The sequence below is a fragment of the Lampris incognitus genome, chromosome 20 (genome assembly GCF_029633865.1).
Source record: "Lampris incognitus isolate fLamInc1 chromosome 20, fLamInc1.hap2, whole genome shotgun sequence".
Taxonomy (NCBI): domain Eukaryota; kingdom Metazoa; phylum Chordata; class Actinopteri; order Lampriformes; family Lampridae; genus Lampris; species Lampris incognitus.
In genome coordinates, this window is record NC_079230.1 from 1,565,501 (window position 1) to 1,592,755 (window position 27,255).

The following is a 27,255-nucleotide window of genomic DNA, read 5'->3' on the forward strand; positions in this document are numbered from 1 at the left end:
ACCTGACCTTCCTTTTGTCTAGTGACAGATGAGTAGACACCTGACCTTCCTTGTGTCTAGTGACAGATGAGTAGACACCTGACCTTCCTTGTGTCTAGTGACAGATGAGTAGACACCTGACCTTCCTTGTGTCTAGTGACAGATGAGTAGACACCTGACCTTCCTTGTGTCTAGTGACAGATGAGTAGACACCTGACCTTCCTTGTGTCTAGTGACAGATGAGTAGACACCTGACGTTCCTTGTGTCTAGTGACAGATGAGTAGACACCTGACGTTCCTTGTGTCTAGTGACAGATGAGTAGACACCTGACGTTCCTTGTGTCTAGTGACAGATGAGTAGACACCTGACCTTCCTTGTGTCTAGTGACAGATGAGTAGACACCTGACCTTCCTTGTGTCTAGTGACAGATGAGTAGACACCTGACGTTCCTTGTGTCTAGTGACAGATGAGTAGACACCTGACCTTCCTTGTGTCTAGTGACAGATGAGTAGACACCTGACGTTCCTTGTGTCTAGTGACAGATGAGTAGACACCTGACCTTCCTTGTGTCTAGTGACAGATGAATAGACACCTGACCTTCCTTGTGTCTAGTGACAGATGAGTAGACACCTGACCTTCCTTGTGTCTAGTGACAGATGAGTAGACACCTGACGTTCCTTGTGTCTAGTGACAGATGAGTAGACACCTGACGTTCCTTGTGTCTAGTGACAGATGAATAGACACCTGACGTTCCTTGTGTCTAGTGACAGATGAGTAGACACCTGACGTTCCTTGTGTCTAGTGACAGATGAGTAGACACCTGACGTTCCTTGTGTCTAGTGACAGATGAATAGACACCTGACGTTCCTTGTGTCTAGTGACAGATGAGTAGACACCTGACGTTCCTTGTGTCTAGTGACAGATGAGTAGACACCTGACCTTCCTTGTGTCTAGTGACAGATGAGTAGACACCTGACGTTCCTTGTGTCTAGTGACAGATGAGTAGACACCTGACCTTCCTTGTGTCTAGTGACAGATGAGTAGACACCTGACGTTCCTTGTGTCTAGTGACAGATGAGTAGACACCTGACCTTCCTTGTGTCTAGTGACAGATGAGTAGACACCTGACCTTCCTTGTGTCTAGTGACAGATGAATAGACACCTGACCTTCCTTGTGTCTAGTGACAGATGAATAGACACCTGACCTTCCTTGTGTCTAGTGACAGATGAGTAGACACCTGACGTTCCTTGTGTCTAGTGACAGATGAGTAGACACCTGACGTTCCTTGTGTCTAGTGACAGATGAATAGACACCTGACGTTCCTTGTGTCTAGTGACAGATGAGTAGACACCTGACCTTCCTTGTGTCTAGTGACAGATGAGTAGACACCTGACGTTCCTTGTGTCTAGTGACAGATGAGTAGACACCTGACCTTCCTTGTGTCTAGTGACAGATGAGTAGACACCTGACCTTCCTTGTGTCTAGTGACAGATGAGTAGACACCTGACGTTCCTTGTGTCTAGTGACAGATGAGTAGACACCTGACCTTCCTTGTGTCTAGTGACAGATGAATAGACACCTGACCTTCCTTGTGTCTAGTGACAGATGAGTAGACACCTGACGTTCCTTGTGTCTAGTGACAGATGAGTAGACACCTGACGTTCCTTGTGTCTAGTGACAGATGAGTAGACACCTGACGTTCCTTGTGTCTAGTGACAGATGAGTAGACACCTGACGTTCCTTGTGTCTAGTGACAGATGAGTAGACACCTGACGTTCCTTGTGTCTAGTGACAGATGAGTAGACACCTGACGTTCCTTGTGTCTAGTGACAGATGAGTAGACACCTGACGTTCCTTGTGTCTAGTGACAGATGAGTAGACACCTGACGTTCCTTGTGTCTAGTGACAGATGAGTAGACACCTGACGTTCCTTGTGTCTAGTGACAGATGAGTAGACACCTGACGTTCCTTGTGTCTAGTGACAGATGAGTAGACACCTGACCTTCCTTGTGTCTAGTGACAGATGAGTAGACACCTGACGTTCCTTGTGTCTAGTGACAGATGAGTAGACACCTGACCTTCCTTGTGTCTAGTGACAGATGAGTAGACACCTGACCTTCCTTGTGTCTAGTGACAGATGAGTAGACACCTGACCTTCCTTGTGTCTAGTGACAGATGAGTAGACACCTGACCTTCCTTGTGTCTAGTGACAGATGAGTAGACACCTGACGTTCCTTGTGTCTAGTGACAGATGAGTAGACACCTGACGTTCCTTGTGTCTAGTGACAGATGAGTAGACACCTGACGTTCCTTGTCTGTATCAGTCTTGTCTATCTCTGTTTATATCCACGGCTGTCAGTCCTCAGACGTGTCTGTCTCTTTATTTCTTTCCCTTTGTGTCCCTCTCTTTATACTACATGGCTTTCTGTGTTTCTGTCTGTCTGCCTCGCTGTCATCTTCATCCGCGGTGGGTGAAGATTCACTGGTTACTAAGCAACAGTGAGCTGGGAGGCTGTAGGCCGGGCCAGATAACTAGTGTTTGAGTATATGTGTGTGAGTGCTTGTGTGGTTTTGCTGATTTGTAGACATTCATTGATCTGTTGACTCTGTGTGTGTGTGTGTGTGTGTGTGTGTGTGTGTGTGTGTGTGTGTGTGTACAGTGGGGCAGTGCGGGCAGCCGTACGTTGCGTGAGATTCTCCTGCGTTGACTCGTCGCCATGAACAAAAAGGAAATGGTTTCCACAGAAACAGGTCAGTTTGCCTGTCTCTTGTTGATGATGTCATCAACAGTTGACTTCAGATATGATCACCCAGAGTCAGATACAGCCAGAGTGAGTCCAGGTAGGACCAGATCTAATGGTTGGCGATGTTGCCAAAAAACAATTAAGGATATTTGGAGAGTGTGTAAAAGTCCATATCACATTGTTAGCCCCTATACAAGTTCAGTTCAGAACGTTAGTAGGGTACCCCGAGTAAAAGTTTATGGACCCATTAAACTCGACAAAAACAAAAAAGAAGACTTGGACCACTGAAGGTGTAGCACAGTCTCACTGCATCCAGCCCTGCTCTTGATAAGAGTGGCGTTTGAAGCTGTGGTAACTGAAACACTGGAGGGAGACATGAGAGAAGCATACACGCAGCATGTCTTACGTTGGCCCGTGCCATCTACTACATACATACCTACCTACGTACTCTATATGGCAGGTGTTGTCTGTAGAAATGGACACTCTGAAGGGATGCTCAGCTGCTAGTCGTAGCTGTTTCTCAGCTGTAAGTTTTAAACAACTAGCCAGGAATGACCACAGACTACATAGTGGGGGTGCAGTGGAATGTTCCGTCTATTTCCACGTTGTAAATGGTATAAGAGCCATACATACACAGTTTGTCCAGATTTGTTGTTGTTGTTTTTTTATACTGAAACACTGTCCATTTACTATCATTACTGAACTGTTACTTAGCAACCAACATGGCTGACAGTAGAAATGACAATGTCTGTCAATGTCTGTCTCTCTGCCTGTATGTTTCTCTCTGTCTCTCTGTCTCTCTCTGTATCTGTCGCTCTGTCTCTGTCTGTCTGTCTGTCTCTCTCTGTCTCTCTCTCTTGCTGTCTCTCTCTCTCTCTCTCTGTATCTCTCTGTCTCTGTCTGTCTGTCTGTCTCTGTCGTCTGTTGGTCTGTCTGTCTCTCTCTGTATCTCTCTGTCTCTGTCTGTCTGTCTGTTTGTCTCTCTCGCTGTCTCTGTCTGCCTGTCTGTCTGTCTGTTTGTCTCTCTCTCTCTGTCTCTGTCTGTCTGTCTGTCTCTCTCTGTCTCTGTCTGTCTGTCTGTCTGTCTGTCTGTCTCTCGCTGTCTCTCTCGCTGTCTCTGCCTGTCTGTCTGTCTGTCTGTCTGTCTGTCTGTCTGTCTGTCTGTCTGTCTGTCTGTCTGTCTGTCTGTCTCTTTCTCTTTGTCTCTGTCTGTCTGTCTGTCTGTCTGTCTGTCTCTCTCTCGCTGTCTCTCTCGCTGTCTCTGCCTGTCTGTCTGTCTGTCTGTCTGTCTGTCTGTCTGTCTGTCTGTCTGTCTGTCTCTCTAGAGAATAAAGGCCAAATTCAGGTGTTTATGCCAAACAAGCTGTTGGAGTGTCTCCCTCGTTCATCCAGTCTACCCAAAGAAAGACTACGCTGGAACAGCAATGAGGTAGAGAGAGACGAATGGAGAGTTGAGGAGGACAGATGAATGGTTAGATGACAGATGATTAGATAGATTTTGGGACAAATGGATGGATGGAGAAAATGGGAGGTATACATGAAAAAGGATTCATCAGTTCATTTCAAAGTGCTTCATTACCATGAATTTTTCATTCATAATTTCATACCAAGTGTCTCAGTATGAAGAGTAATAAGAGTAATAGTTTTCTAGAAAAGAAGAATACGAAGTGTCTCAGTATGAAGAGTAATAAGATTAATAGTTGTCTAGTTAAGAAGAATATGAAGTGTCTCAGTATGAAGAGTAATAAGAGAATAATAGTGTAGAAAAAAAGAATACGAAGTGTCTCAGTATGAAGCGTAATAAGAGTAATAGTTGTCTAGAAAAGAAGAATACGAAGTGTCTCCGTATGAAGAGTAATAAGAGTAATAGTAGTCTAGAAAAGAAGAATACAAAGTGTCTCAGTATGAAGAGTAATAAGAGTAATAGTTGTCTAGAAAAGAAGAATACGAAGTGTCTCCGTATGAAGAGTAATAAGAGTAATAGTTGTCTAGAAAAGAAGAATACGAAGTGTCTCGGTATGAAGAGTAATAAGAGTGATAGTTGTCTAGAAAAGAAGAATACGAATTGTCTCGGTATGAAGAGTAATAAGCGTGATAGTTGTCTAGAAAAGAAGAATACGAAGTGTCTCGGTATGAAGAGTAATAAGCGTGATAGTTGTCTAGAAAAGAAGAATACGAAGTGTCTCCGTATGAAGAGTAATAAGCGTGATAGTTGTCTAGAAAAGAAGAATACGAAGTGTCTCAGTATGAAGAGTAATAAGTGTGATAGTTGTCTAGAAAAGAAGAATACGAAGTGTCTCAGTATGACGAGTAATAAGAGTAATAGTTGTCTAGAAAAGAAGAATACGAAGTGTCTCAGTATGAAGAGTAATAAGCGTAATAGTTGTCTAGAAAAGAAGAATACGAAGTGCCTCAGTACGACGAGTAATAACAGTAATAGTTGTCTAGAAAAGAAGAATACGAAGTGTCTCAGTACGAAGAGTAATAAGCGTAATAGTTGTCTAGAAAAGAAGAATACGAAGTGTCTCAGTATGAAGAGTAATAAGAGTGATAGTTGTCTAGAAAAGAAGAGTACGAAGTGTCTCAGTATGAAGAGTAATAAGAGTAATAGTTGTCTAGAAAAGAAGAATACAAAGTGTCTCAGTATGAAGAGTAATAAGAGTAATAGTTTTCTAGAAAAGAAGAATACAAAGTGTCTCAGTATGAAGAGTAATAAGAGTAATAGTTGTCTAGAAAGAAGAATACGAAGTGTCTCAGTATGAAGAGTAATAAGAGTAATAGTTGTCTAGAAAAGAAGAATACGAAGTGTCTCAGTATGAAGAGTAATAAGCGTAATAGTTGTCTAGAAAAGAAGAATACGAAGTGCCTCAGTACGACGAGTAATAACAGTAATAGTTGTCTAGAAAAGAAGAATACGAAGTGTCTCAGTACGAAGAGTAATAAGCGTAATAGTTGTCTAGAAAAGAAGAATACGAAGTGTCTCAGTATGAAGAGTAATAAGAGTGATAGTTGTCTAGAAAAGAAGAGTACGAAGTGTCTCAGTATGAAGAGTAATAAGAGTAATAGTTGTCTAGAAAAGAAGAATACAAAGTGTCTCAGTATGAAGAGTAATAAGAGTAATAGTTTTCTAGAAAAGAGGAATACAAAGTGTCTCAGTATGAAGAGTAATAAGAGTAATAGTTGTCTAGAAAGAAGAATACGAAGTGTCTCAGTATGACGAGTAATAAGAGTAATAGTTGTCTAGAAAAGAAGAATATGAAGGGTCTCAGTATGAAGAGTAATAAGAGTAATAGTTGTCTAGAAAAGAAGAATACGAAGTGTCTCAGTATGAAGAGTAATAAGAGTAATAGTTGTCTAGAAAAGAAGAATACGAAGTGTCTCAGTATGAAGAGTAATAAGCGTGATAGTTGTCTAGAAAAGAAGAACAGAAGAATATAATGCTGTACTGATCTGGTGTTAATGGAAACGTCTCATCCCATCAAACTAAAGATCAGTGCGAAGTGAATCCAGCATTAGAAACGGTTCAAGACTCATCAGAGAGTCACAGCTTCTCTCTTCTCTCTCTCTCTCTCTCTCTCTCTCTCTCTCTCTCTCTCTCTCTCTCTCTCTCTCTCTCCCCCCGTGTCTTTCTTTTTTCCCTCCATCTCCCCTCTGTTGGTCTGTCACTCCCTCTCACACCAGGAAATTGCCTCCTTCTTGATATCATTTGACAAACATGATGAGTGGTTGTCCTGCACCCTCAAAACCAGGTAAAAAAAAACACACACACACACACACACACAAAGCCACGCGCAGTGTTATAAAGACTGCTCATATGATAAAATGTTGTCTATACTGCAGACCTCAGAATGGCAGCATCATCCTCTACAACAGGAAGAAGGTGAAATACAGGAAGGATGGATACTGCTGGAAGAAACGCAAGGATGGAAAGACCACCAGAGAGGACCACATGAAGCTTAAGGTCCAGGGCATGGAGGTCAGAACACTTGCCTTTTCCTGCTGCTAATTCCTGCTTCCTGCTTCTTGCTTCCTGTTTTGGGTTTTTCTGTGTCCCAGATTGTGATTTTGTCTGAATACCCCTATTAGGGCAGTAACAGACATTATATATAGTACCTATACCAATACTAGGGCTGTAACACACATTATATATAGTACCCATACCCATAACAGGGCTGTAACACACATTATATATAGTACCCATATCCATACTAGGGCTGTAACACACATTATATATAGTACCTATACCCATACTAGGGCTGTAACAGACATTATATATAGTACCTATACCCATACTAGGGCTGTAACACACATTATATATTGTACCCATACCCATAACAGGGCTGTAACACACATTATATATAGTACCCATATCCATACTAGGGCTGTAACACACATTATATATAGTACCTATACCCATACTAGGGCAGTAACAGACATTATATATAGTACCTATACCCATACTAGGGCTGTAACACACATTATATATAGTACCCATACCCATAACAGGGCTGTAACACACATTATATATAGTACCCATATCCATACTAGGGCTGTAACAGACATTATATATAGTACCTATACCCATACTAGGGCTGTAACACACATCATATATAGTACCTATACCCAAACTAGGGCTGTAACACACAATATATACAGTACCCATACCCATACTAGGGCTGTAACACACATTATATAGTAGTACCCATACCCATACTAGGACTGTAACACACATTATATATAGTACCTATACCCATACTAGGGCTGTAACACACATCATATATAGTACCTATACCCATACTAGGGCCTTAACACACATTATATACAGTACCTATACACATACTATGGCTGTAACACACATTATATATAGTACATATACCCATACTAGGGCTGTCACACACATTATATTGTAGTTACCATACCCATACTAAGGCTGAAACACACATTATATATAGTACCCATACCCATACTAGGGCTGTAACACACATCATATATAGTACCTATACCCATACTAGGGCTATAACACAAATTATGGCATGATGAGGAAAAACACAGGAGATGAAGGCGAGTTTGAACTTTATTCCTCAGCTTCAACACCAAACTGAACCAGGAACAACCTTGCACCAGAGAGCCCAGGAACGTAAACCATGCCCCCCAGCTCACAGCCCTGCTGGTTGAGAGGCATAGCCCCTAGTGTCCGCCACAAAATTATACGTATATAATACCCATACCCATACTAGGGCTGTAACACACATTATATATAGTACCCATACCCATACTAGGGCTGTAATACACATTATATATAGTATCCATACCCATACTAGGGCTGTAACACACATTATATATAGTACCCATAGCCAGTTTTACTGTATTACATTAAATGATGACATGTGCTGTGTCGTGTTTCGTGTTTGTTACTAGGTGTTTCCGGGTCTTTTTTTTTTTCTGAAGCTCATTTTTGTATCTGTAGCTTGTCTTTTAACATCCCATGATTTGGTTTCCGCTGTCGCAAGATGTTTACAGAGGAAGAGTTCCTTCACGTGGTGGTTCATTAGAGGAGACAAGTACCATTTACCTGTGGTTGCTGATTATTCTCATGTTTTACCAGAAACTGATCAAGGGTTAACCCTGACAGTTGTGTTGTTGTCATGGTAACAGTGACTGAAGACTAATTCTAACAGTTGTTTTGTCGTCATGTTAACAGTGCCTGTATGGTTGCTACGTCCATTCCTCCATCGTGCCAACATTCCACAGACGATGCTACTGGTTACTGCAGGTATAATAATAAATAATAATAAATCAATCTTATATAGTGCTTTTCAAGTACTCAAAGTCGCTTTACAATAAATGGAGTGAAACAAGACGACAGATGAACATAACACAGACATACAGGGGTGGATGGGAAGAGGGGCTACGAGAGGGAGAAGCAGCAGCCACAGACGACACCAGCAGTACTCTCCGACTTGGACAGATATAAAGGGAAAGAAAAACAAACATCATAAATCACAGATGCAGGCCAAGCGCTCAGTCCCCAGCCTGCCCAAGACCAGGGGTGTACGAGCGGATGGGGGGGCACGAGAAGGCAATGGAGAAAAGGTGTGTCTTGAGATGGGATTGGAAGAGTGAGAGGGATTCCGAGTCTCTAATGATTTGGGGAAGTGAGTTCCAGAGCCTGGGAGCTGCTCTGGAGAAGGCTCGGTCACCAAAGCCGCAAAGGTTGGACCTGGGGGTGGAGAGAAGGGAGGCTGAGGTGGATCTGAGGAACTGAGAGGGTTGATAGGGGGAGAGGAGATCGGTGAGGTATGGGGGAGCCAATTTGTGAAGGGCTTTATAAGTAAGAACCAGGAGTTTGTAATTGATCCGGTGGGAGATGGGTAGCCAGTGGAGGTCTTTTAGGACTGGGGTGATGTGGTGGCAGGATTTGGTGAAAGTTAAAAGTCGGGCGGATGCGTTCTGGACCAATTGGAGTCTATTGATCGAGCTGGCACTGATGCCATAGAGGAGTGAGTTGCAGTAATCAACGCGGGAGGAGATGAAGGCATGGATCAGTATCTCAGCAGCAGGGCGTGTGAGAGAGGATCTTATTTTTGCAATGTTGCGAAGGTGGTAGAAGGAGGATTTGACTATTTGGCGGATGTGGCTCAAGGGAGAGGGTGGGATGAAGGATCACACCAAGGTTGCGTGCCTGGGGGGAAGGGGAGACAGTAGTGCCATTGATGAGTGCAAGGTTGTTGATTTGGCTGAGAGTGGACTTGGAGCCAATGAAGAGGAGTTCAGTTTTGTCACTGTTGAGTTTGAGGAGGTTTTGCTGCATCCAGACTTTAACTGCAGACAGACAGGAGTCGATGTGAGAGAGGGGTGGATTGTGAGGGGATTTGGTGCTGAGGTATATCTGGGTGTCATCAGCATAACAGTGGAAGTCCAAGTTGAAATGGTGGAGAATCTGACCAAGAGGGAGGATGTAGATAATGAAAAGTGGGCCGAGTACAGAACCTTGGGGAACACCTTGTGTGACTGTGGATGGAACACAGGAGTGGTTGTGAAGTGAGATGAAGTGTGACACACACATGCAGACATGGACAGACATGGACTTGTTCATGTGACTGTCTTGCTGTATTTTATCTCTAATAAACACACTCATCAGTAAATTAACCACAGTGTTTGTTTTTTTGTGTGTGTGTCCATTTGTTAATGTTCATATGTTTGTATTTATGTTTAAATGTGTGTGCGTGCATTATGTGTGTGTGTGTGTGTGTGTGTGTGTGTTCCCTACAGAACCCAGACATCGTTCTGGTCCACTACCTGAACGTGCCGTCTCTGGAGGACTCTGGGAAGAGCGGTCCATTGGTGTGTGCGGTGGCCGACCGCCATGACAGTTTGCGGTGGAGTCGTGAGGAGCTGCTCAGCCAGCTGAAGCCCATGTGTAAGACCCCGCTCTTCTCCTAGCAACCAAAGCTGCTGCCATCTGGGAGGACTGTGGGCAAATTAGCATATGCTATTAGCTAACGATGTCTGAACACATAGTGACCACACACTGAACATACAGTAGTGTGTGAAGTTACAGTCCTCGATATTTACACGTTACCCATGCAGTTTTGATACGTTCACTCTCCTTTGTGTTTGAAACTGAAACCGAGTTGCAGTCAATTTAAACAATATGACACCATACTGGAGGGACTGTGGACGTTTGAATCTGTTTGATTCCTACTCCCCTCCCCCTTTCTCCCAATTGTACTTGGCCAATTACCCTATTTTAGCTAGCTGTCCAAGCCGTCCCGGTCTCTGCTCCACCCTCTCTGCTGATCCGGGGAGGGCTGCAGACTACCACATGCCTCCTCCCATCCATGTGGAGTCACCAGCCGCTTCTTTTCACCTGACAGTGAGGAGTTTCACCAGGGGGAAGAAGCACGTGGGGGGATCACGCTATTCCCCTGAACAGTCACCCCGAACGACCAGAGGAGGCGCTAGTGCAGCAACCAGGACACATACCCACTTCCGGCTCCCCACCCGCAGACACAACCAATTGTGTCTGTAGGGACGCCCGACCAAGCCAGAGGTAACACGGGGATTCGATCCAGCAATCCCTGTGTTGTTAGGCAACGGAATAGACCACTACACTACCCAGACACCCCTACTCTCCTTCTCTGACTAAATGATTGACAGCCCATCTTTAAACCAAAGTATGATTCTTTTGAGTGGCTGTTGGGTAATCTATCGTTAAAGTTCTCAAGATTTACATAAACTTCAAACAAACAAACATGCAACCTTCTGATCATTTCTATCGTTTCTGATCATTTCTATTGTTTCTGATCATCTCTACCATTTCTGATCATTTCTATCGTTTCTGATCGTCTATCATTTCTGATTATTTCTGTTGTTTCTGATCATCTCTATCGTTTCTAATAGTCTCAATCATTTCTGATCATCTTTATCGTTTCTGATCATTTCTATCATTTCTGATCATTTCTATCGTTTCTGATCATTTCTGTCGTTTCTAATCATCTCTATCATTTCTGATCATCTATCCTTTCTGATCGTTTCTATCATTTCTATCATTTCTGATCGTCTTTATCATTTCTGACCATTTCTATCATTTCTGTTGTTTCTGATCATCTCTACCGTCTCTAATCATCTCAATCGTTTCTGATCATCTATCGTTTCTGATCGTTTCTATCATTTCTGATCATCTCTATCGTTTCTGATCATTTCTATCGTTTCTGATCATTTCTATCGTTTCTGATCATCTCTATCGTTTCTGATCATCTCTATCGTTTCTGATCATTTCTATCGTTTTTGATCATTTCTATCGTTTCTGATCTCTATCATTTCTGATCATTTCTATCCTTTCTGATTGTTTCTATCATTTCTATCGTTTCTGATCGTCTTTATCATTTCTGACCATTTCCATCATTTCTGCTGTTTCTGATCATCTCTATCATTTCTAATCATCTCAATCGTTTCTGATCATCTATCGTTTCTGATCGTTTCTATAATTTCTATCGTTTCTGATCATTTCTATCGTTTCTGATCATCTCTATTGTTTCTGATCATTTCTATCGTTTCTGATAATTTCTGTCATTTCTGATCGTTTCTATCATTTCTGATCATTTCTATCGTTTCTGATCATCTATCAGTTCTGATCATTTCTATCGTTTCTGATCATTTCTGGTCATTTCTATCGTTTCTGATCATTTCTATCAGTTCTGATCATTTCTATCGTTTCTGATCATTTCTGGTCATTTCTATCATTTCTGATCATTTCTATCGTTTCTGATCATTTCTGTCGTTTCTGATCATCTATCGTTTCTGGTCATTATCTATCGTTTCTGATCATCTATCATTTCTGGTCATTTCTATCATTTCTGTTGTTTCTGATCATCTCTACCGTCTCTAATCATCTCAATCGTTTCTGATCATCTATCGTTTCTGATCGTTTCTATCATTTCTGATCATCTCTATCGTTTCTGATCATTTCTATCGTTTCTGATCATTTCTATCGTTTCTGATCATCTCTATCGTTTCTGATCATCTCTATCGTTTCTGATCATTTCTATCGTTTTTGATCATTTCTATCGTTTCTGATCTCTATCATTTCTGATCATTTCTATCCTTTCTGATTGTTTCTATCATTTCTATCGTTTCTGATCGTCTTTATCATTTCTGACCATTTCCATCATTTCTGCTGTTTCTGATCATCTCTATCATTTCTAATCATCTCAATCGTTTCTGATCATCTATCGTTTCTGATCGTTTCTATAATTTCTATCGTTTCTGATCATTTCTATCGTTTCTGATCATCTCTATTGTTTCTGATCATTTCTATCGTTTCTGATAATTTCTGTCATTTCTGATCGTTTCTATCATTTCTGATCATTTCTATCGTTTCTGATCATCTATCAGTTCTGATCATTTCTATCGTTTCTGATCATTTCTGGTCATTTCTATCGTTTCTGATCATTTCTATCAGTTCTGATCATTTCTATCGTTTCTGATCATTTCTGGTCATTTCTATCATTTCTGATCATTTCTATCGTTTCTGATCATTTCTGTCATTTCTGATCATCTATCGTTTCTGGTCATTATCTATCGTTTCTGATCATCTATCATTTCTGGTCATTTCTATCATTTCTGATCATCTCTATCGTTTCTGATCATTTCTATCATTTCTGATCATTTCTGTTGTTTCTGATCATTTCTATCGTTTCTGATCATTTCTGATCATCTATTGTTTCTGGTCATTTCTATCGTTTCTGATCATCTATCATTTCTGGTCATTTCTATTGTTTCTTTTTTTTTAAAAATTATTTCAGATTTTTCCCTTTTTCTCCCAATTTAGCAGCCAATCGCTCCCTATTTTAATTCAAACACCCACGCTCGTACTGCATGCATCTCTCCGGCCGGCAGTCTCGAAGGAGACATCTCGCCACTTCTGTGACAAGGCGAATCCAGGCCGAACCACTGCTTTTTCCGACACACCCAGAGACGCATTCATGTGACCAGGGCCAGTCCTATGCTATTCTGGGCCGGGGAGCAACCATCGCATCACAAAGAAAGCCCGCTTGTTAACCTGCTTCACCCTTGCTTGTACTCCCCTGTGCACACCCCTCATGTTGGCCCCGTTATCGAAACATTGTCCCCTGCAATCATCAATGTTAATGCCATATTTAGCCAGCCTTTCCAGCAGTGTATCTGCAAGTGCTTCACCCGTTGTGCTTTTCACAGCAATGAATTCAAAAAAGCTCTCATGCACCCCTACCTTCTGGTCTGTTGTAACATCGCAAAACGAGAGAGAGCTGTTCTTTGTGCGACACATCTGGTGTGCAGTCCATCATGATGCTGTAATACCCAGCTGTTTTGACCTTCTGCACGATTTTTTCCAACACTGCCTCAGCTAGGAGTCCAATGAACTCATTTTGAATGTTTTTGCTGAGGTAGTGGGTAGTCTTGAAATGATTGAGATGTCATGCTAACGGCGCATCATATTTGGCCAAAAATTCCACAAGCTTGAGAAAATTGCTGTTGTTTTCTTGGTAAAGGCGATCGACACTTCCTCTAAATGCAAGGTTTTGTAATGCAAGAAACATGATGCAATCCAAAATTCTGCTAAGCACTTCATGCCACCGTTGTCTCTCACTGAGAAGCTCTGCTTGCTGGTGGCTGTCCATCGTTGTACCAGTAGCCGAAACGAATTCCAGAGTTTTCCACTTTGAAAAATTCTCAAGATGAGAACGATAATTCTCGTGTTCAGTCAGTCTCGTTGATAACGTGACCCAGTTTGAAAACCCAGTAGTGAAGATCCCTTTGTCAGTTCCAAACAACTTACAACTGAAACAGAAGACGGCATTGGCAGACTCTGAGTAGACTAACCATGGCCGAGGTACTTTTAGGGCACCGACTGTCCTGGTGTAATTAGCTGGTGTGAAACGACGGCCATCCGTTTTAGGGAAATCAAAATCGGTCACCTGCAGTGGTTTATTTCTGACTATGTCCGTTCTGACGTCATCATCATGCATTCTGTCTGGCCACTGTGCAGGATCAAATACGTCCGACTCACGCTCCCCATCACTTCCGTGACTTCCCTCTTCCTCGACAGATTCTTGATGGTCATTTGCATTCTCGATAGCGGTGGAGGTGCTAGCACAAGCGCCACGATCGCTGTCCGCTCCGGTATCCTCTGCTGCTGAGTTAGTACATGTGGTGGATGTGCTAGCTTCACTGCTATCCACAGTATCCTCCAAGTGTTCTGCTGCCCGAACGTGAAGCCAAGCACCGTATACCTTCTTTGCCTTTTCTGCCTCTTTTTTTGTATTTTCTACCTTACGTTTCTGTCATTTTCTTTTCTTACAACCAGATTTGTTTCCAGACATTTTTTTTGGTTAGTAGAACCGAATTTCACGTCTTCACCATAGGCTATACTAACTCATGGGGGAGGGGGATGACGACACAACTTATGATACATTTTTGAAAATAAATGGTTATCAGCCATTAGGGAAACTGCCAGGAGGAGCAACATACAGGGCCTCTTTGCACTGCTGAGACACAATTAACAATCACTGCACTTACAGCAGAATCAGCGCAGAAAGGTTTTTTTGCTTTTTTTTCTGAGCCCCCCTCCAGACCTGGGCCCGGTGCGGTTGCTCCCGTTGCAAACCCCGCAGAACCGGCCCTGCATGTGACGAACACAAGCCGACTCCGCCCCCCCTCCCGAAGACAGCGTTGCCAATTATTGCTGCTTCCTCGAGTCCGGCCATAGTCGGATCTGACAAGACCGGGGGCGCGAACCCCAGTCCCCAGTGGGCAACTGCATCCACACAAAGCCGAAATAGGGTCCGCTACACCACCGTGGACCCTATTTCTATTGTTTCTGATCATCTCTATCGTTTCTGATCATTTCTATCATTTCTGTCGTTTCTGATCATTTCTGTCGTTTCTGATCATCTGTCGTTTCTGGTCATTTTTGTCGTTTCTGATCGTTTCTGTCGTTTTGATCATCTCTGTCGTTTCTGGTCATTTCTATCATTTTTGATCATTTCTATCATTTCTGATCATTTCTATCATTTCTGATCATTTCTATCATTTCTGATCATTTCTATCATTTCTGTAGTTTCTGATCATCTGTCGTTTCTGATCATCTGTCGTTTCTGGCCATTTCTGTCGTTTCTGGTCATTTCTATCATTTCTGGTCATTTCTATTGTTTCTGATCATTTCTATCGTTTCTGATCATCTCTGTCATTTCTGTCATTTCTATCGTTTCTATTATTTCTATCTTTTATGATCGTTTCTATCATTTCTGATCATCTATCATTTCTATCATTTCTATCTTCTCTGATCGTTTCTATCAGTTCTGTTCATTTCTATCATTTCTGATCATCTCTATCGTTTGTGATAATTTCTATTATTTCTGATCATTTCTACCGTTTCTGATCATCTCTATCTTTTCTGATATTTCTATTGTTTTTGAACGACTGTGTTTCCTAACGTAGGGAAAGTGGGTTGGGTGTTTTTAACAAAATAGTTAATTTACAAATCCTGCAGACTGTAGTAGTATTTGGTGTGAATGGTTGGTGTCTGGTAGCACTTGAGAAAGTGATAGGGTGTGTAGTGTTTTCCATCTTGATCACAGCAGCCAAATGAGGAAGAATTTACCTAAAACCACCATGAGCCGTCAACATGGCCGCTCGTAACTTGTGCGTGATGGTGTGTGTCATGTCAGTATTTGTGACGTGTGTTGTTGCATCATTTCCTGTGTGGAGTTCGTTGCTCTGTGCTAGAAACACACTAGCGTTCTCCAGTACAGACAAACAGTCTAACTTGATGTGTGATGTCCAACATGTCTGGTCACAGACACCGCTACAGACACACCATGACTACCACCGAGGCCTCGCAGTATTTACACCATGACTACCACCGAGGCCTCGCAGTATTTACACCATGACTACCACCGAGGCCTCGCAGTATTTACACCATGACTACCACCGAGGCCTCGCAGTATTTACACCATGACTACCACCGAGGCCTCGCAGTATTTACACCATGACTACCACCGAGGCCTCGCAGTATTTACACCATGACTACCACCGAGGCCTCGCAGTATTTATACCATGACTACCACCGAGGCCTCGCAGTATTTACACCATGACTACCACCGAGGCCTCGCAGTATTTACACCATGACCAACACCGAGGCCTCGCAGTATTTACACCATGACTACCACCGAGGCCTCGCAGTATTTACACCATGACTACCACCGAGGCCTCGCAGTATTTACACCATGACTACCACCGAGGCCTCGCAGTATTTACACCATGACTACCGCTGAGGCCTCGCAGTATTTACACCATGACTACCGCCGAGGCCTCGCAGTATTTACACCATGACTACCACCGAGGCCTCGCAGTATTTACACCATGACTACCGCCGAGGCCTCGCAGTATTTACACCATGACTACCACCGAGGCCTCGCAGTATTTACACCATGACTACCGCCGAGGCCTCGCAGTATTTACACCATGACTACCACCGAAGCCTCGCAGTATTTACACCATGACTACCACCGAGGCCTCGCAGTATTTACACCATGACTACCGCCGAGGCCTCGCAGTATTTACACCATGACTACCGCCAAGGCCTCGCAGTATTTACACCATGACTACCGCCGAGGCCTCGCAGTATTTACACCATGACTACCACCGAGGCCTCGCAGTATTTACACCATGACTACCACCGAGGCCTCGCAGTATTTACACAATGACTACCGCCGAGGCCTCGCAGTATTTACACCATGACTACCGCCGAGGCCTCGCAGTATTTACACCATGACTACCGCCGAGGCCTCGCAGTATTTACACCATGACTACCACCGAGGCCTCGCAGTATTTACACCATGACTGCCGCCGAGGCCTCGCAGTATTTACACCATGACTACCACCGAGGCCTCGCAGTATTTACACCATGACTACCACCGAGGCCTCGCAGTATTTACACCATGACTACCACCGAGGCCTCGCAGTATTTACACCATGACTACCACCGAAGCCTCGCAGTATTTACACCATGACTACCACCGAGGCCTCGCAGTATTTACACCATGACTACCACCGAGGCCTCGCAGTATTTACACCATGACCAACACCGAGGCCTCGCAGTATTTACACCATGACCAACACCGAGGCCTCGCAGTATTTACACCATGACCAACACCGAGGCCTCGCAGTAGTTACACCATGACTACCACCGAGGCCTCGCAGTATTTACACCATGGCCAACACCAAGGCCTCGCAGTATTTACAGGTGTTGGACAGCAGCCATTTTAAATTGTTGAAAAATAGTATTAAATTGTTAAAATGTTAATGTTGGTGTCAGTTAGTTTCATAACAGACACACTATATGTAATGCGGTAATATACTTATCTTGACACAATACACAGTTAAACAACCTTGGCGGTCAAAATGACCACCCATCGTTGTTTTAGGTAGGAGTGAAATCCTGGTCGTTGTAGTGTTAAATCCATCCAGGTGACAATTATTTTTTAGCACACCTGTTAAAAACAAAGATAAACCAATAATTCTCTAGATAAACAGTCTACTACTACTTTCAGCTGCTCCCATTAGGGGTTGCCACAGCAGATTGCCCGTCTCTAGAAAAAAAATGGTAATGAGAGTATTTTACTCTAGAAAAATAGTAATGAGAGTATTTTACTACCTTGTGACCAAACCTACCTGGATTAAAGTGATATATGAACTCTCTCTTTCTGTCCAGTCCATAGTATGAAGTGGACTGTTGGTTCTGTTGGTTCTGCGGACTTCAGCATAGAGGAGTTGGTTCAGCACATCCTGGACCAGCAGCTCACTAAACCCCAGCCACGCACACACACCTGTCTGTGTGACACCAGCCTGGGTAACACACACACAAATACACACTGTGTGGCATTTAGGATGATACTGATTCTCCTGTACTCTGTTTGTTTTGACTCTCTCTCTCTCTCTGTATGTCTCTTACTGTCTGTCGCTCTCTATTCTTCTCCCTGCTTCTCTGTCTGTCTGTCTGTCTGTCCCTTTATTCAGTGTCTTCAGGTGTGAACATTCCCCATCGGTGTAACAGTACCAAGCATCGCATCATCTCCCCCAAACTCCCCCCAGCCTGCCGGCCCTCTCCCTCCCCTATTTCCTCTGAGCAGGGTGAACAGGGGGGGGACAATAAGGGGCCTCCACTCCAGAGCCAAAGCAGCCCCGCCTCCTCTCCCTCACCCTCTTCCACGTGAGTCCATTAATAATGGGGTCACTTCCTGTAAAACACACTTCCGATGTCACAGAAAGGTAAATCAGTTCATCTGGACACAACGTTTGAGAGAAACGTTTCATCATCATCATCTAAGTGACCTCTTCAGTGACCTCTTCAGTGACCTCTTCAGTCTCAGATACTGAAGAGGTCACTTAGATGAGTGATGAAACGTATCTGTCAGTAAATATTGTGTCCAGATGAACTGATTGACCTTTTTGTGATTTCCTTACCTGGACTATTGAGCATCAAGACACACGTCTTCCTTTGTGTTTCTGCTGTTTTCTTTGGAAAGGTAGCTGTCCTTTTTTAGAGCCTACAGCAACGTGAGCGCTCCTCCTCTTTCCAAAGATGAAACTATTTAACTTTCACAGCTCATCAATGTCACTTCTAATTCACCAACCAGTCAGAATGAAGGAGGAGCGGGACCAGAGGTCTACTTTGTCAAAGCAGACAGGAGAAATAAAAAGATCACAATGAAAATGTATCAATAAGTAGTGTTGATAACAAAAAACAGTTTAACGTGTTATGTGGAGATTATCATATCAGTAAAGAGAAATCAGGAGGAATATCTCATTTATCATGAAACTTATCTTATTGTGTAACATAACTAGCGATCACCTCCTCCCAGCATACATATCTTTCTGTACACTCACTGCTGACTCTCTGACGGCTCTGTCTGGTGGACACACAGCCTTTCCTTCCCCTCAGATAGCGCCACTCACTGGATTTATCAGCCAAGCATCACATTTACAGAGAGAGATGGATTGAGACAGAAAGAAAGAGAATTTGGCAAATTTATCGGTTTGCTGACACAACAGTCATAAAGAACATCGCTAATTAGCTCTGTGGTTACTGTGACAGTAGTAACCATTACTTGAAGCAGGAGGGTGGGAACCAATCAGATGGCTGGGTTTAAACCAGCTGTTGAGGTTGTAGTTCTTAATAAGTAGAGCTTGTCAGTCTGTGGTGCTGGGTGTGTATTCAGCTGTTGGCACCATGTGACAGTTAAGAGAGAGACTTGTATTGCCCACAGGAACGATGGACATTTTGTCTGAACGCCAGTCCACAACACATTCGTGTGTGTATGATGGACTGCAGGCTTGTTTGACCACGACAAAGAGAACACTGATTTGTCTGTGAAGATGATAGAGCAAAATGAAAAAAGATAAATGGGGGGGGGGCATGGTGGTCCAGTGATTAGTACTGTTGCCTCACAGCAAGAAGGTCCTGGGTTTGAACCCCAGCCAGGCCGTCCCAGGTCCTTTCTGTGTGGTGTTTGCATGTTCTCCCCGTGTCTGCGTGGGTTTCCTCCGGGTGCTCCGGTTTCCTCCACCATCAAAAAGACGTGCATGTTAGGGGTAATACTCCTGCCTGTGCCCCTGAGCAAGGCAATGGGAAGAAGAACTGGAGTTGGTCCCCGGGCGCTGCAGCTGCCCACTGCTGTTATACAGTAGGGTGGTTTAAATATAGAAATTGATTTTCATTGTGTGTATGTACACTGACAAATAACGAAGTGTCAGTATAGAATAGTGTTTTTCCATATGGCAGGATTTACCTGCAGTTTGCCATGTCCTGAGCAGCCGTGATCCGTGCCCATGCTGTGCGCACGGCGCTACCTGTTTTCCATAGGTCCAGAACAGCGAGGAAAAAGCCATTTACCTTGATGATGTTGGAAATTTCGCTTTTCAGCATGGAGCTTGTGGTGCTTGCCACAAGATTTGGAGCTCGATGACAAAATGGAAGCAGATGAGCAAATAAGAAATTGGCAGCGGTTTAAAGCAAAACTACAAAGATGCTAAGCTGTTCATTGGGAGTGATGAAGAAGGACAGGATTAGGAACGAGTATATTAGAGGGACAGCTCAGGTTGGACGGTTTGGAGACAAACAAGAGAGACAAGATTGAGAGGAGAAGAGGAAGACCAAAGAGGAGGTTTATGGATGTGGTGAGGGAGGACATGCAGGTGGCTGGTGTGACAGAGGAAGATGCAGAGGACAGGAAGAGGTGGAAACCGATGATCCGCTGTGGCGCCCCCAGTGGTGGTGGTAGCACTAGTTAAAACAAAACTACGCCATGCCGACTGTAGCGGCATCCTGAATGTGGGCTTTTTATCTTCTCCCATTGCCTGAATTACGGCACATGGCACTGTTGACACAGCTCGGTTGAGCGCAGATGCCATCATCACACTTTGGCCCTGCTCTCAAACAGAACCTAAACAACTCAACATGATGTGGGTCATGGAAGCACAATTTATCATGGTGCTACACAACGAATAGAGGGCTGAAAAACCCTGATAGAGCCAATCAAACCATCTACTTCTAATGGAGGCTAAACGCTGCCTCCTCCGGCTGTGACATCATCAGCGCTCTTTTGTCACTGTCATCATGATTGAAGTTGGAGGTCTTAGTCAGCAGGGCTGTTGTGTCTGAAACAAAAATCCTGGTTGAACCTGAGTTGTACTTACTGATGCAGTACTATGTGTTGGTGAAGGTCTTCTGCCAGCTTGTTCTGTCACATCTGCTGGTTAGACACAACACCTTCACTTCTTCAAACTCAACACTGCATGCTTTCTTCATCCTCTCTTTTGACTCTTTGCTTCTTTCGTTTTCCTCCCAGTTGTTCCTCCTCGCCCCCCCAACCCCACCGGGCATCGGCAGCAACCATCGCTTTGGGCAACCGTTCCAACAGTTTCTATAGTGACCAGTGTAGCAGCGTGACAACCGTGGCCCTGCCCCAGAATGCAGTGATTGTCATGGCAACGACCACAGCGATATCAGGGGGAGGTGGAGGTGGGGACGATGGGGGACAGAGGAGGAGTTTGTCACTTTCGCGCTCTACTCAGCTCCTCCTCCCTCCCGCACCTCCCCCTAACAACAACCCCTCCCCACCTGCCTCCCCTACCCCTCCTTCACACACCTCTGGGCTGGCCACACTCTCCCTCACCCTCCTCCCCTCGCCTGTCATAGGCGGTCTGCTCCTCACCTCCTCATCTTCATCCTCTTCAACTCCCCCCCTTAAGGCCCCCCCACCTCCTCCTCCTGCCTCCACCACCTTGCTCTCCCCCTCCCCTCCTCTCCCACCACCCCCGCCCTTTGACCCTGACTCCTTCCTGAACTCCCCCAAACAGGGGCAGACATATGGAAAACCCCCTCACCCTTCCACCTCTCCCCCGCCACCACCCTCCTCGCTTGCCCTCTCTCTGTCCCCCACCTCAACTCCCCCTTCCTCAGTGTCTCCCCCCTCCTCACTCTCCTCTCTCTCCTCTTCCGAGGCCAAAGATCCTTCTCTCTCTCTCTCCTTCTCCCCTCCCCACTCCACCCCTCCTCCTCTTCTCCCTCTTTGTCTGGAGCTTGGCCCCCTGGAGGAGGAGAGGAGAGAGGAGGAAGGTAGTGCACCTCCCAGCAAACTGGCCATCCTACAGGTATGCTCGTCTCTACTTTCGATTTTAGCATGTGGATTACTTAACCTGTCTTTAAACTAGGTTCTCTGACTTTCTGTTTCTTCCTTTTAGCCAAGCCACGCCTCCCCTGCTTCTTCACCTCAACAACAGACGGGAAGTAACACCACTTCACTGCTTCTAATTCGCCAGGACACACGGAAACCACCCACACAACCCCAGCCAGCCAATCAGATGCAGCTGCAGCCTAGCAGGCAGCAGCCAGTGGTTTTGGGACAGCCCAAAGAGTTTCAGTCCTCCATTCACATGGCAGGACCAATAGCCAAAACTCTACCCCAGTCTCAGTTAGCCAATCAGCATCTCCTGCAGAGTGCGGAGAAAGAGCGGGAGAGAAAAGGAGCGACACCACCACTCCTCCAGCAGAATCAGAGCCTGCCCTCTGCCTCCATTAGTCTGCTGACCACCAGCTCCCCCATCCACATCAAGGAGGAGAGGGGGCAGGGCTACGACTCAGATGACATGCCTATGGATACACACTCAGGAATGGAGGCAGAGCCTAGTGACCAGAAAGGGGAGGAGCTCAGTATCTCATTTGACAGCCAGTTTCCTGACCTGATAACTGAGCTCATCACAGAAGAGACCAGTCCCCTCCCTCACCCCACCCGTAGCCCTGCCCCTAACCCCACCTCAGGGCCAAACCAAAGCATGTTCCCAGCGGGGGTGCGGTATATGGTGCCCCCCCAGCCCTCCCCCTCCTCTTCCTTCCTCCCCTTCCCTCACCCCATCCCCTCCTCCTCCTCTCGGCTTGACGCAATCACAGACTTCTCCCCGGAGTGGTCCTATCCAGAGGTAGTTAACATGTGTTGACTGGTAATATTACTAAGATACAGTGCATCTGGAAAGTATTCACACCCCTTCACTTTCCCCACATTTTGTTATGTTACAGCCTTATTCCAAAATGGATTACATTTCTTTTTTTCTCATCATTCTACACACAATACCCCATAATGACAAAGTGAAAAAGGTTTTGTAGAAATTTTTGCAATTTATTAAAAATAAAAAACTGAAATATTGCATGTACATAAGTATTCACACCCTTTGCCATGACACTCAAAATTGAGCTCAGGTTTATCCTGTTTCCACTGATCATCTTTGAGATGTTTCTACATCTTGATTGGAGTCCACCTCTAATAAATTCAATTGATCGGACATGATTTGGAAAGGCACACACCTGTCTATATAAGGTCCCACTGTTGACAGTGCATGTCAGAGCAGAAACCAAGCCATGAAGTCAAAGGAATTGTCTGTGGACAGGACTGTATCGAGGCACAGATCTGGGGAAGGGTAAAACAAAATTTCTACAGCTTTGAAGGTCCCGAAGAGCACAGTGGTCTCCATCATTCGTAAATGGAAGAAGTTTGGATCCACCAGGACTCTTCCTAGAGCTGGCCAAACTCAGCAATCGGGGGAGAAGGGCCTTGGTCAGGGAGGTGACCAAGAACCCGATGGTCACTCTGACAGAGCTCCGGCGTTCCTCTGTGGAGATGGGAGAACCTTCCAGAAGGACAACCATCTCTGCAGCACTCCACCAATCAGGCCTTTATGGTAGAGTGGCCAGACTGAAGCCTCTGCTCAGTAAAAGGCACATGACAGCCTGCTTGGAGTTTGCCAGAAAGCACCTAAAGGACTCTCAGACCATGAGAAACAAGATTCTCTGGTCTGATGAAACCCAGATTGAACTGGGTTGAACTGGAGGAAACCAGGCACCTCTCATCACCTTGCTAATACCATCCCTACAGTGAAGCATGGTGGTGGCAGCATCATGCTGTGGGGATGTTCTTCAGTGGCAGGACCTGGGAGACTAGTCAGGATCAAGGGAAAGATGAATGGAGCAAAGTACAGAGAGATCCTTGATGAAAACCTGCTCCAGAGTGCTCAGGATCTCAGACTGGGGCGAAGGTTTACCTTTCAACATGACAACGACCCTAAGCACACAGCCAAGACAACGAAGGAGTGGCTTCGGGACAAGTCTGTGAATGTCCTTGAGTGGCCCAGCCAGAGCCCAGACTTGAACCCCATTGAACATCTCTGGAAAGACCTGAAAATAGCTGTGCAGCGACGCTCCCCATCTAACCTTACAGAGCTGGAGAGGATCTGCAGAGAAGAATGGGAGAAATACCCCAAATATAGGTGTGCCAAGCTTGTAGCTTCATACCCAAGAAGACTTGAGGCTGTAATCGCTGCCAAGGGTGCCTCAACCAAGTACTGAGTAAAGGGTGTGAATACTTATGTACATGCAATATTTCAGTTTTTTATTTTTAATAAATTGCAAAAATTTCTACAAAACCTTTTTCACTTTGTCATTATGGGGTATTGTGTGTAGAATGATGAGAAAAAAAGAAATATAATCCATTTTGGAATAAGGCTGTAACATAACAAAATGTGGGGAAAGTGAAGGGGTGTGAATACTTTCCAGATGCACTGTACATAGCAGAGTCCAGAAGTAGTTAACATGTTAACGAGTAATATTACCAACTAAGATACATATCAGAGTTGTCCTATTCAGAGGTAGTTAACATATGTTGACTGGTAATATTACCAACTAAGATACATATCAGAGTTGTCCTATTCAGAGGTAGTTAACATATGTTGACTGGTAATATTACTAACTAAGATACATATCAAGAGTTGTCCTATTCAGAGGTAGTTAACATATGTTGACTGGTAATATTACTAACTAAGATACATATCAGAGTTGTCCTATTCAGAGGTAGTTAACATATGTTGACTGGTAATATTACTAACTAAGATACATATCAGAGTTGTCCTATTTAGAGGTAGTTAACATATGTTGACTGGTAATATTACTAACTAAGATACATATCAAGAGTTGTCCTATTCAGAGTTAGTTAACATATGTTGACTGGTAATATTACTAACTAAGATACATATCAGAGTTGTCCTATTCAGAGGTAGTTAACATATGTTGACTGGTAATATTACCAACTAAGATACATATCAGAGTTGTCCTATTCAGAGTTAGTTAACATATGTTGACTGGTAATATTACCAACTAAGATACATATCAGAGTTGTCCTATTCAGAGGTAGTTAACATATGTTGACTGGTAATATTACTATCTAAGATACATATCAGAGTTGTCCTATTCAGAGGTAGTTAACATATGTTGACTGGTAATATTACTATCTAAGATACATATCAAGAGTTGTCCTATTCAGAGGTAGTTAACATATGTTGACTGGTAATATTACTAACTAAGATACATATCAAGAGTTGTCCTATTCAGAGGTAGTTAACATATGTTGACTGGTAATATTACCAACTAAGATACATATCAGAGTTGTCCTATTCAGAGGTAGTTAACATATGTTGACTGGTAATATTACTAACTAAGATACATATCAGAGTTGTCCTATTCAGAGGTAGTTAACATATGTTGACTGGTAATATTACTAACTAAGATACATATCAAGAGTTGTCCTATTCAGAGGTAGTTAACATATGTTGACTGGTAATATTACTAACTAAGATACATATCAAGAGTTGTCCTATTCAGAGGTAGTTAACATATGTTGACTGGTAATATTACTAACTAAGATACATATCAAGAGTTGTCCTATTCAGAGGTAGTTAACATATGTTGACTGGTAATATTACTAACTAAGATACATATCAGAGTTGTCCTATTCAGAGGTAGTTAACATATGTTGACTGGTAATATTACTAACTAAGATACATATCAGAGTTGTCCTATTTAGAGGTAGTTAACATATGTTGACTGGTAATATTACTAACTAAGATACATATCAAGAGTTGTCCTATTCAGAGTTAGTTAACATATGTTGACTGGTAATATTACTAACTAAGATACATATCAGAGTTGTCCTATTCAGAGGTAGTTAACATATGTTGACTGGTAATATTACCAACTAAGATACATATCAGAGTTGTCCTATTCAGAGTTAGTTAACATATGTTGACTGGTAATATTACCAACTAAGATACATATCAGAGTTGTCCTATTCAGAGGTAGTTAACATATGTTGACTGGTAATATTACTATCTAAGATACATATCAAGAGTTGTCCTATTCAGAGGTAGTTAACATATGTTGACTGGTAATATTACTAACTAAGATACATATCAGAGTTGTCCTATTCAGAGGTAGTTAACATATGTTGACTGGTAATATTACTAACTAAGATACATATCAAGAGTTGTCCTATTCAGAGGTAGTTAACATATGTTGACTGGTAATATTACTAACTAAGATACATATCAAGAGTTGTCCTATTCAGAGTTAGTTAACATATGTTGACTGGTAATATTACTAACTAAGATACATATCAGAGTTGTCCTATTTAGAGGTAGTTAACATATGTTGACTGGTAATATTACTAACTAAGATACATATCAAGAGTTGTCCTACCCGGAAGTAGTTAACATGTAAATTAGTAATATTACTGACTAAGATACATATCAAAGTTGTCTTATCCAGAGGTAGTTAACATGTGTTGACTGGTAATATTACTAACTAAGATACATATCAGAGTTGTCCTATTTAGAGGTAGTTAACATATGTTGACTGGTAATATTACTAACTAGGATACATATCAAGAGTTGTCCTATTCAGAGGTAGTTAACATATGTTGACTGGTAATATTACTAACTAAGATACATATCAAGAGTTGTCCTATTCAGAGGTAGTTAACATATGTTGACTGGTAATATTACTATCTAAGATACATATCAAGAGTTGTCCTATTCAGAGTTAGTTAACATATGTTGACTGGTAATATTACTAACTAAGATACATATCAGAGTTGTCCTATTCAGAGGTAGTTAACATATGTTGACTGGTAATATTACTAACTAAGATACATATCAAGAGTTGTCCTACCCGGAAGTAGTTAACATGTAAATTAGTAATATTACTGACTAAGATACATATCAAAGTTGTCTTATCCAGAGGTAGTTAACATGTGTTGACTGGTAATATTACTAAGATACATATCAGAGTAGACCTATCCAGAGGTAGTTAACATGTGTTGACTGGTAATGTTACTAAGTAAGATACATATCAAGAGTTGTCTTATCCAGAGGTGGTTAACATGTTAACTAGTAATGTTACTAAGTAAGATACATATCAGAGTTGTCTTATCCAGAGGTAGTTAATATGTTAACTAGTGATATTATTAACTAAGATACATATCAGAGTTGTCTTATCCAGAGGTAGTTAACATGTTAACTAGTAATGTTACTAAGTAAGATACATATCAGAGTTGTCTTATCCAGAGGTAGTTAATATGTTAACTAGTGATATTATTAACTAAGAT

General features: G+C 43.1%; 1 protein-coding gene across 1 annotated transcript in view; it reads left to right on the plus strand.

Moving 5' to 3' along the window:
- The window catches only part of camta2 (calmodulin binding transcription activator 2), a 121,769-nt gene that overhangs the window by 2,925 nt on the left and 91,589 nt on the right, over positions 1-27,255 (plus strand). Inside the window, exons 2-11 of the mRNA XM_056300074.1 lie at positions 2,642-2,732; positions 4,051-4,154; positions 6,407-6,474; positions 6,566-6,701; positions 8,427-8,498; positions 9,998-10,145; positions 17,982-18,119; positions 18,287-18,479; positions 21,118-21,922; positions 22,013-22,747. Of these exons, the coding sequence (XP_056156049.1) occupies positions 2,699-2,732; positions 4,051-4,154; positions 6,407-6,474; positions 6,566-6,701; positions 8,427-8,498; positions 9,998-10,145; positions 17,982-18,119; positions 18,287-18,479; positions 21,118-21,922; positions 22,013-22,747 (2,433 nt within the window). The 5' untranslated portion in view covers positions 2,642-2,698. The remainder of the gene's footprint in view (positions 1-2,641; positions 2,733-4,050; positions 4,155-6,406; positions 6,475-6,565; positions 6,702-8,426; positions 8,499-9,997; positions 10,146-17,981; positions 18,120-18,286; positions 18,480-21,117; positions 21,923-22,012; positions 22,748-27,255) is intronic.